This window comes from Lissotriton helveticus, chromosome 1_1 (assembly GCF_964261635.1).
Source record: "Lissotriton helveticus chromosome 1_1, aLisHel1.1, whole genome shotgun sequence".
Lineage (NCBI taxonomy): Eukaryota > Metazoa > Chordata > Amphibia > Caudata > Salamandridae > Lissotriton > Lissotriton helveticus.
The window spans coordinates 1,348,555,858-1,348,567,074 of NC_136057.1; the positions used below are offsets into that span (position 1 = coordinate 1,348,555,858).

The following is an 11,217-nucleotide window of genomic DNA, read 5'->3' on the forward strand; positions in this document are numbered from 1 at the left end:
AGCAAACCAAACACAAAACTTCTCTAAACCTGGTCCTAATTAACAGATAATTTTCTCCTGCTTTGGAAAGATTACTTTTTAATTCTACAGTGAGAGGTAGATACATGTTTAAAATAAATCTGAAAAATGCAATTTTAGCTGGGTTTCTGCTGCAGAAATACCACAAGCACCTTCATACAAAAGTAGAGGTCTGCAAGAATGTTATACTTTGCATTCAGATAAGAGTTACAACCAATAGCGGCTTACATAGGGCGGTGGCACGGGCGGAGAGGGGCAGGGTAGAAAACACGGACATACAACAGAATGAAGGAAAGTAATTACATTCCTCCGTTCCGCGTATGTCCATGTTTGCTACCCTTCCCCTCCCCACAGCACGCCCTATACGAGCCGCTACTGTTTACGCGTGCTGCTACTCCCATACTCCTGACTCACTGGGACTTGCCTTATTTTGAGGTACAGAGCATTATCTGAAGCTGTTTGACATGGTGACCAGTGGCAAAAGACTAAACCAAACAGTGGTGAAATGAAAAATGTTCAAAAAGGTATGTGTCAACAAGTAATTTTATTTATCGCAAGCACATATTTAGCCCCATGGGGGCCAGGATACCGAACAAGAGGAAAAATCCAGAAAATAGTCCAGGAAAAAAAGGAGGGAATAAAGGCCAGGCTACTGCAACCAGAACAAATTGCTTAACGGAAACCAGCAACTTAGTCGTTTGATGCTAGATTCTGAGTTTTCTTTGATCCTCTCCAAGCATTGCAAATCTTTATCGCAAGCTTCCTTCTCATACTTCTGTAGTCCAGTGATGGCCAGCCGTTGGTACTGCACACAGACTTCATAAACTCTGGAAAAATAAAATAACATACATCAGTATCATGTTACCACAACTATTTTTAGATTTTAATAGGGCTGAGCTTCCTTTAAAAAGTTTGTTCCATTATTTCATATAGAGTGCCAGATGAGATATTGTTAGGGTTACAAGGGTTCATAAGTCTAACATTAAGGGTACTTGGTCAAAGAGGCACATGTGGCTAAATAAAAGCTGCAAGCACAGTATTTTATAAGTTCAGTTTGCCATCACCCATTCATCCAGTTTGAGCCCCTCACCTGGACCACAGATTTAGAAATAAAATCACAACTCACGGCTTTGTGCCAGATTTGAAGCACAAACTCAGCACAAATTGTTAATAATTACAAGCCCCCATTGCTCTTCTTGCTCTTTTGCAGACATCTGTTGAGTAATGATTGAGTCATCTTACCATTATATGATACCAGACCACACATGCAAACCTTTAACACATGTATAATAATGAATTTTCGCAATCCAAGATTGAATGAATGTTAGTTTGAACATTTGTAATATCTTACCAAATAATGCATCGACCTTCTCCTCATCAAGGACAGCTGTTCAAGCACGAGCCTCCGTTAAACCTTTTGCAGAAAGTATTTCGCTGACACCATTGAGAAGAAAACCTGCACTGTCCTGAGCTGCCTTGGCTTCCTCCAAGAGCCTGTGCAATTTCCGCTTTGGAACGAGAATATCTTTGAACCGTGAAGGATCATTTGAGTCCTTCACCAACTGCTGCATATCAGTCTGCAAAATAACACAACTATTAACTATTTGCCATCATGTTAGGTTACATATTAAAAAATATATATAGGAAGAGTGTTTTTTTGAGTTGGCATCTATACATGGCTAACAATGTAATATTTGCTAGGTTCCCTCCAACAGTATAAAGCAGCCATATTTAAAAACATTGAATGCAGAAAGATTTCAAAGTGCCAGAATAGCTTGCAATTATCTCTTGAAAAATATCCTGAATCATTAGACACTGTTTCTTCACTAAAAAAAGCAAGAGAAAAAATATATATTAACATATAAACTTCAAAACAGATAAGAACACATTGACCACTTGCAATATATCTTCACACACTAGCCATAATATATAAAGAGGTATTGATAATAAAGGACAAATGTACAATCTATCCATAACAAAGTAAGTTTTCCTTAATAGACAGTATACATTGTAAGCCTGAACTTGAACCTCCTGAAAAAAGTTGCCTTAATAAAATGGTTTATCCAAAAATCGCTGCCTTATAGTAGTACCACAAGCTAAACGTTTCAGCCCTTTTCATAAGTGTTACATTTGTCTCTGGAGAGCAATCCAAGGCATATGTGAGGATATGCATGTTCATTTTTACTGTCCATTATTGGATTAATTAATCACAAATCTAGGTTTTTACTGAAACAGGTTGGTAATTTGTACCATTATCCTGCAGTTGCAAACTTATTATAAAGGTTTACTTATTGTGCTTACCAGATGATTGGGACCGAAACGTAGCTTTAAAATCTCTCTCTCTTCGGTGATTGTCCGACCAGCTTCATCTAGATTTTCGACCAGCCATTTACAAAGAACTTCCACAGGATTGTCCAAAAGCAGGAAGTCACCATCTTTTCAAACACACACAGAATGGTCGCAAATGAAAAACAGGACGATGAATGAAACCATGATTATGTCCTGCTAGATATAAAAATCAGGAATTAGTTTGTGTGGTTTAAGTTTCAGAGGTAAAATACAAAGCATATCAAAGTGATTTACAGATTTGTGTCCCATCGCATCCTTCTGCACCGCCTGGAGGACATTGGCATCTGTGGCTCTGCTCTGCAGTGGTTCCGTTCCTTCCTTAGCTATCGCTCCTTCTGCGTTGCCACCCCTCCTTTTCAGTCCAAATTCCATCAGCTGGACCTGGGGGTCCTTCAGGGCTCCTCGCTGAGTCCCACGCTTTTCAACTTGTACGTGCGGCCGCTGGCTGATGTCCCCAGGCAATGGGGCCTAACCATGGTCTCGTATGCCGACGACACGCAGCTAGCGGTCACGATCAGTGGGGATGCCGAACAGGATGCCCCCAGGTTTTAAATTTTTTGATGCCCCGACGAGACAGCTGGTTATCCAAGCGACGATTATCTCCCGGCTGGACTATGCCAGCTCGCTCCTGCTGGGAGTTAACCAATCTGAGATCGTTCGCTTGCAGCGAGTACAGAATGCTGCTGCGAGAGCAGTGGTGGGTCTGCCGAGGTCCTGTCCCACTTCCAATACCCTACGGTCCCTACACTGGTTACCGATTAAAAGTCGAATCCACTTTAAGGCCCTTAGCCTTGCTTTTAAAATCTTAAAAGGATCGGCACCCGAGATCCACAATAATCTTTTATCCGCCTATGTCCCGACTCGCTCTCTTAGATCTCTTGGGCAATCTCTTGCGGTTATCCCGCGTTTCAGGCTTAGCCGGATGGGCGGTCGTTCTTTTCGTGTGAGAGCTGCGGCTCTCTGGAACTCCCTCCCTTTGGAAATCCGCCTGCTAGAGGATCGATTAGCATTCCGTAGGGCCGTGAAAACTTACTTGTTTTAATTTCTTCACACGGAGTTTGTACTTCTCTGTTTCCTTTTGCGTTGTGTTATGTTCACCTTTTACTTGCGCCAGGACGCTCCTTAGCTGGAGCATCTGTGCGCAAAATAAATGATAATAACATAACATAACAGATAATAACAATTGGAGAAAAGCACCTCAAAAAGTACACTGACCTGGTGCAATTTCTATCTAATATGCCTAGATTTTGGACTACAAAGAAGTGTTAGGGCATGCACTGAAGGCCATTGAGGAAATTACCTAATAATCAACTTTATTTTTGGAGAGCCAGAGTGTATGCTTAGGTCTTGCTGCTCAGGAAAGCAAAGTAGAGGCATTATGAGAGAAATAGAAGAACTATCAATAAGTAAACTTTCACACTGGGGTTTGTGACGGGAAATCAAGTTACCTATCCCCACAGATGCATAGAGTCAGATGCCTGCTACTGATGGAGCGAGGTGGCAAACGCAAAATTTTGTGTACCCCTCTTGAAGTCAAGTCAGGAGAGAGAGAGCGCGAGCGAAGGAGCGAGCGAAGGAGAGAGCGAGCGAGCGAAGGAGAGAGAGAGAGGGGGCAAAGGAGAGAGGGGGCAAAGGAGAGAGGGGGCAAAGGAGAGAGGGGGCAAAGGAGAGAGGGGGCAAAGGAGAGAGGGGGCAAAGGAGAGAGGGGGCAAAGGAGAGAGGGGGCAAAGGAGAGAGGGGGCAAAGGAGAGAGGGGGCAAAGGAGAGAGGGGGCAAAGGAGAGAGGGGGCAAAGGAGAGAGGGGGCAAAGGAGAGAGGGGGCAAAGGAGAGAGGGGGCAAAGGAGAGAGGGGGCAAAGGAGAGAGGGGGCAAAGGAGAGAGGGGGCAAAGGAGAGAGGGGGCAAAGGAGAGAGGGGCAAAGGAGAGAGGGGCAAAGGAGAGAGGGGCAAAGGAGAGAGGGGCAAAGGAGGGAGGGGCAAAGGAGGGAGGGGCAAAGGAGGGAGGGGCAAAGGAGGGAGGGGAAGGAGGGAGGGGAAGGAGGGAGGGAGGGAGGGAGGGGAAGGAGGGAGGGGAAGGAAGGAGGGAGGGGAGGGAAGGAGAGAGGGGAGGGAAGGAGAGAGGGGAGGGAAGGAGAGAGGGGAGGGAAGGAGAGAGGGGAGGGAAGGAGGGAGGGAAGGAGAGAGGGGAGGGAAGGAGAGAGGGGAGGGAAGGAGAGAGGGGAGGGAAGGAGAGAGGGGAGGGAAGGAGAGAGGGGAGGGAAGGAGAGAGGGGAGGGAAGGAGAGAGGGGAGGGAAGGAGAGAGGGGAGGGAAGGAGAGAGGGGAGGGAAGGGAAGGAGAGAGGGGAGGGGAGGGAAGGAGAGAGGGGAGGGGAGGGAAGGAGAGAGGGGAGGGGAGGGAAGGAGAGAGGGGAGGGGAGGGAAGGAGAGAGGGGAGGGAAGGGAAGGAGAGAGGGGAGGGAAGGAGAGAGGGGAGGGAAGGAGAGAGGGGAGGGAAGGAGAGAGGGCAGGGAAGCGGCTGACTTGAAGAGGACCTGGCGGTTGCCCCGCAAGTTGTGGTGGTCATAGACACAGGAGATGAGTGCAGACCTTCCATCCTGCTTAACTTAAAATAACTTGTCTCTCTGTCACAGTAGGCTTCTTTGACTTCATGAAAGATGCTCAGCTAAGAAAAAAAAGTGAACTGGAGAATATTTGTAATGTCCTAAAACCCCTTCTTCACAAAAAGGGTTTTTCACATAGGTTCGTTGTAAAGAGTGTTGGGGCTTGAGGAAGCTTCTATTCACACAATTTTCCAGAGTCACTGCACTTCTGGACCCATAAGAGGCTAAGGGACTTCCTTTTCCATTGAGATGAACATTAACGAGGCACAACCTCAAGTGACAGAGGATGCATTAAAGATGTTGATGTGATGGGTAAATTATGTGTGGTAGTGGGCAGACGTGGTCATCTTTGGGGGCTTTTTGCACTTTGTTATCAAATGGAAAGTCATCCAGCAAGCATAAATGAGTGACTGTGGCAAGTAGGGGTGAAAAATCAACTCGTGAGAAAAAGCCTGCATCGGAAAAAGGGAAAAGCAGACTTATTTGTGCCCTGGCACCATGCTGCTCAGTGAGCAGCGCTGTAATGACACAAGGGGTGCTTTTCTCCTTCTGATGCACACGGCTTTGTTATTGGGATGTGGATTCATGATATGGCAATGCCCTGGATCAAGGAGGGTGTAAAATTAACAGTTGAAATGACACACTAAGGTGAAGTTACATAATGACTGTGTTCTCTGCCTACAAGCGCAGACTTCCACCTAATATAAACATCTGCAGTGCTATAAATGAGTCATTTAAAATATAACATGAGACATCCCTTACCTGTCATGCCACGAAGAATTTAAATGAAGGAATAATGTTTGTATATAGTGTGGAGCAGTAACGTAATGAAACTTGGTGAGATCCCTGCAGATCACATAGAGAGGCTGCCCTCCAGACTTTCTCAGCAGCTCTGAGGCCACGTTACTGTGCTGAGCGGCTCCCTGGAGTTCGGGACCCCCTATACTCGAGAGGCCTTTGTTATGCCACTGGTGTAGAGTCTTTCGAAATCTGGAAAATGCACCAAATCATGTAGCTAGTTACAACCTACGACATAGATGGCGGCAAAGGCCTTTTTTCTCTTACAGGTTACATTGTATCTCATGAATGCATAAGGCCATAATATACATATATGGCCTCATCAATATTAATGAGGGAAAAGCCGATGTTATGCTGCTCCAGTACTCTTCTGTTGCTGGAAGGCACATGAAAACTTTGTATAATGCTCGTTAAATTTCCAAATTTCGTGTTATATGAGATTTGCAAAATTCTATCAATTTTTGTGGCTACAAAATCTCGCAGTTTACACTGACTGAAGCAGAAAACGTCTCGTAGGAGACATTTTCTTGTGTGCAGCTCGAGTGTATCTCGTGACCATTGAACGTGAGCTATGCCCACCCACACATTCAATTTTCATGCAAGATACCAACATAAGCGGATTTCATTAAATTTCATATAATTTTCAGAAGGCATACATTTTCACGTTTGCATAGGCCTTATTTTAGAGACCTGGCGACAGCCAGATAACGGAAGTACGTGCCAGCAGTTCCTGAATTTAGTGCCGAGAACTGACTAGCATCTTTGGCAGGAGGAAAGTCTTTTGTCAACCGCAGTGGCTGTACCCTAACAAATATTCACTTTTGAACCGCAACTTCGCCTGCTAAAAGGTGCTCATTTGTTTTAACTTGTGTTATTATCAATATTATCACACACTCTAATACCACAAGTCGCGTTTCTACTACATCTCTATTTATACCGATTTGGTTTCCGCTCTATCGGTATTAGGGGCCATTTTGTTGGCCTTAGTATAGCAGGAGTCTGCAGTCTTCTCAACAGAAATATGATTGGCAGAAGCGAGGCCTGCATCTCACAGGAGAAGGGAGTGGGTTCTGTGCAAGTCGTCCTTCCTATGTTGACGCTCCACCTCCCTGTGTTTTACTGTTCAGAATATTTTCTTCGTTTGCACATTTGCTTTATGCAAATAAGCTGCAAATCCCCCTTATCTCCTCCACTGCACTGTTTAAGAAAGAAGTAAAAGCTATATTCATGGCTAAATACACCTGAAGTGCTATTCTGAACTTTGTTAAGACTCCGCGCTGCTCTGTACTCCTTGTTCGACCCCGCGGCTTATTTATTTTACATGTATTAATGTTTTATGTGATTTTCTTGGCTGCCACGTGTTTGTACTACTAGCATTTTTACTTACCTGTTTGACTAGGTTCCCTCATGCTCCCCTTTCCTATGTGAAGCGCTCTGATATCTGTAAAGATCTTGTTCGCGCTATACAAAACTTTCAAAATAAATAAATAAATAAATAAATAAATAAAATGTAAAATGCTTTTAGGCATCCATATAGGCAACAACCTATGTTGTATATCTCGATACTAAAAGTAATGGGAAATAAAATAAAATTAATATGCGACCAGTGTTTCATCATATTTGCTTTGCATGTTTGTGCGCGAGGCTGGTATGATGTGATGTTTTGGTTTCCCCCTGGCAGTTTTAGAGGGAACTGTCCCAGATTATCACACAACACCTTATGCTGTACTTCTTGTCCCTATCTCTCTTGAAGAATCTCATGTGCTTGTGACACGGATACATTTCAGATTAAATGCAGAATGTCACATGCTTTAGAAGAAATCATCTCAACATTGTACCCAGCGTTAATTTCCGAACTAACACTAGGCGAAAACTTTAGCTACCTAATACACGGGCAGTAATGTATTTTTCCTTACTGCGAGGAACTTGTTGTAAAACATTTTTTATGCTTTTTACAATTTTCCACAACTTACACAGGCACGCTACCACACATACACAAAATACACATGCTCAAACACAAAAGGTGCATAAACAAGCAGTCATGCTGATACAGACAAACATCAAACACACACGCAATCACGCACGCACACACATTGCAACGCAGGCATTCATTACACTAACACGAAGCACACACCTTTATCTTAGTGTTCCACCCGGTCACCGGTACACCCTCGGCTCGGCTTGGAAAAGTGTGCAGCCAACGCATCGGGTGCCACATCAACCAAAGAAATTGTGTTTTTTCCTTTATCTGCAGGGAGCTGCGTCTGGCCCACTTAATGAAAACTTGTGCTTTCCGAAAAATGAGGAAGCTCGTCTGGGACGGAAACTGAGCAGCTGGGACCGAGAGCGGAGGACTGCTGCTCTTTTAGAAGGCAGCTGCGCTAAAATAGGGGGGCTGACCCAGGATATGGGCGCGTGCAGATCCGTGGAGCTTGCCCCGATGGACTAACATCTACCTTGAAGCTGCAGCACTTACCGGAGTATACACGCTGGAATCCATGAACTTGTGATGCTTTGTAAGTGGAGTTGGAAAAATAAAAAGACCGATCCCGATCCATCGTCCATCATGGCCATTGCACACACGGTATTCGTTCTTGCCGCATACCAATGACGTCACTTCCGGCGCTCCCGGATGTGCGTAGGCTTTTGCAAGAGGAATCCACCGGCTTTAGGATATGCAAAGCTGATGACAGAGCTGCTCTCCATTGGAGGCAGCTGTGCTTTTTAAAAACGTATTTTAGTATTGTGATCATAGCTGCCAAGGTTTCCTATTGGTTATGTGTGACATTTTCATAATTTCAGTGCAATTATGAGTGACATTCACCGATGTTGAGTGACACTTTCTCGCAAGCAAAATTAAGCAATGAAGACGAAGGAAACATATAAATAGTCAGAACTTACACCCAACTAGATACTCTCAGAACTTGGAGCCGCAATAATAAAAAGGTCTGTAGAAGTTAATCATGTGACAAAGAGGAGTGCTGTGTCTTTGTTTTGAGGTAAATTCTTTGTCCTGTGTCAAAATAATTATTACGACAAGTGTTATGGAAAAAAGAAAAAAAATTTGCCCCATGATTTCTATTAACACAACTTGAAATGAAGCCCATGGCATGTCACAGCCACAAACAAAAAAGGCCTCTTCACTATTTTGGCTCACTTCTGCAAGGAAGAGACACATAAGATGCTTGAAATACATAACAACGAGGCATTAAAAGTAAAGGCAGAATGATTCACATCTGTAAATGTTGAGGTCCATTTCTGCAGGCTGTCACTAACTGCTGCTACGTGATTTTATTGTTGACATCGTATCACTAGTCATCAGTTGTGGTTTAATAAATCCTTCATCAGCACCAGGCCCAGAATTACACAGTGGAAATAACAATGTGTAGCATAGGAGTCAAGTGCCCTGTGCCCAGTAAGGATAGGGATAGCTAGTGATTGCAAAACGTCATGAGCATAGCATCTGTTATAATAAGATTCATGTTCGTCACATTTTACAAAAAATGGCTGCTTACATAGATTACCGTATTTAATGTAAAGAACTGCTTTCTTGACCTCGCTGTGAAGTGTTGCTTAAAGTGCACACATAAGGCAGTGAAATGTCACTCATAAATTACTGAAGACCTGTAAATGTCACACATAAGCGAAGTGAAAACCTGGCAGATATGGTCCCCTTCCCCAAACTGTATGCTGTAGCCGGCGGAAGCAAAATGTGAATTACGGCTCTAACAGATGAAGAAAGTTGTCCAAGAGTTCCTTTAAATAAGCAGATCGTACAGATGTATTTTCTTTTAAAACAAAAGGTCTGGCCAAATCCTGATCTAAAAAATGGGATGAAATACAGGCTGTGAAAACATAACAGGTTGTGGTATGTACTTCCGGTTGTGTACCGACTGTGTCTTTAAAAAAAATCACACAGACCAAACCTGAATGAAAATGATTGTAAACGATCACTTATTGTTGTTCACCACATAAAGCATATCGGCCACTGTTGGAGTGACTTGCGAACGGTATTTGTTGTGTTCGTCAATTATTTAATGAAGGCAGGGCTGTTGCTATTTGGTGGCACCACTGGAAACCAAGGACAGAAAAGTTCCAGCAGCCTAACACACACCAAGAGCTGTCAGCAGTCCATTGCATTCTGCCAATCAGAACTTTCTCAATCTCCATCAGCATTAAAACGATTTCCCGCTGCGGCCCCACTAAACGACAGCATAGCTGCCAAGGTTTCAGATTGCTATGTGTGACATTTTCATAATTTCATTGTAATTATGAGTGACATTTTCACAACTATGAGTGACACTTTCTTACGATAACATCAAGCAATTTAGACAAGGTCAACATATAAATAATATCAGAAATTACACCCACTTGAGCAACAAGAAACTAAGAAGTCACTGAACTAAAATACGCTAACGGCTGGCAGCTGAAAACTTAGTAGAGCAGAGTTAGGCTGCATGACTGCACAGTTCTCAGACTCAGTACACTACAGACCAGGGGGAGCTGGCAGCTCAGAATGATTGAAGCATTAATGCTATTTATTAGTAGCAGCCATAGCAAGTTAGCAGAACTACTTAAACACAGATGCCATAGCAGCCTTCACCCACTCTGGGCATCCTGGATCCTCCATGCTGCCGGCAATCAATCAAGTCAGGATGCAGAGGATCAGTGTGTACTCCAGGGACTTTCTGTCACAAATGGGACCAGGCCCACAACTGAAGGATGTGAGGTCCCAGCATCAAAAATATGCACCTCAGCTGTAATGCCTCCAAGCTGCAACACTAGTAGACTCCTTACTTGTGCTCGATTCTTGCCTGTTCAGTACTGCATGCAGTGCCGTGAGTCGGACTCACTGTGCAGACGTCATCTGCAATGCTAGCAGGCTCACCACTCTAACCTAAGCTCTTCAGAGGCATGGCGCAGGCATACTGACATGAGACTGTGACTGCAAGCCTCGTCAGCCGGCCTTGCTTTTTGAGAGAACCGTGGTACTACCGGCAGGAAAGGCAGCAGGTGAGTTGGCACAACTTTGCAAAATTAACTCTAACAGCCCTTACATAGAAAAAGGCTTTAGGATTTGCATTTCACTTACTAATGTTATTTTAACATGTAGCACCAAAATCTACAGTCGGAAAACAAAATCCAGCGTGAAGTATGAGCTGTTAAAGAATGGAGTGCAGCAACTGGGAAACAGGCAGCTGCACGCATGGACAGCAGACTGACCCCGTTCGACAATGTAATGTAAACAACTAACAACAGCTCTCTTACTCAGGGCAGGCAGATAAAAATGCACTCCGAAAACTGCAGTACATCGTTTTTTGCATCCAATAACTGTCACGATGCAAGAACATGCGGAGGATGGAGGACGTGCTGTTTAATGCACTCAATTTACTCTGCAAGCGTTAAAAAGACAATTTAACCATCGGATGTTCTCACACTTACTTGCGAGGAG

At 44.0% G+C, this 11,217-nt stretch overlaps 1 protein-coding gene across 4 annotated transcripts; it reads right to left on the reverse strand.

Annotated features, from left to right (window-relative positions):
- Positions 1-543: 543 nt before the first annotated feature.
- Positions 544-8,382, reverse strand: LOC144824039 (uncharacterized). 4 transcript variants are annotated; one of them, XR_013608876.1, is made up of 4 exons: positions 8,242-8,382; positions 2,320-2,520; positions 1,370-1,595; positions 544-845 (listed from the first exon to the last, which is right to left on the reverse strand). XR_013608876.1 is itself a non-coding variant. In XM_078683089.1 (4 exons), exons 1-3 carry the CDS (start codon positions 8,321-8,323, stop codon positions 1,410-1,412), a joined length of 402 nt encoding a protein of 133 aa, XP_078539215.1. In that variant the 5' UTR covers positions 8,324-8,382; the 3' UTR covers positions 544-845; positions 1,370-1,409. The 4 variants fall into 4 exon arrangements, 1 of the variants encoding a protein (XP_078539215.1); XR_013608875.1 differs by having other exon boundaries at positions 2,320-2,523; XR_013608877.1 differs by lacking the exon at positions 8,242-8,382 and adding an exon at positions 7,900-8,231 and having other exon boundaries at positions 2,320-2,453.
- Between the last annotated feature and the right edge of the window lie 2,835 nt (positions 8,383-11,217).

Bases quoted from the DNA above. Each gene is read 5' to 3' on its own strand.
- LOC144824039 (XM_078683089.1), bottom strand. From the start codon at position 8,323: ATGGATCGGGATCGGTCTTTTTATTTTTCCAACTCCACTTACAAAGCA. The intron at 2,454-8,241 runs GTAAGTGCTGCA...GTGTTTGAAAAG, and splicing joins ATTCCAGCGTGTATACTCCG to ATGGTGACTTCCTGCTTTTG. The intron at 1,596-2,319 runs GTAAGCACAATA...GTTATTTTGCAG, and splicing joins GTTTCGGTCCCAATCATCTG to ACTGATATGCAGCAGTTGGT.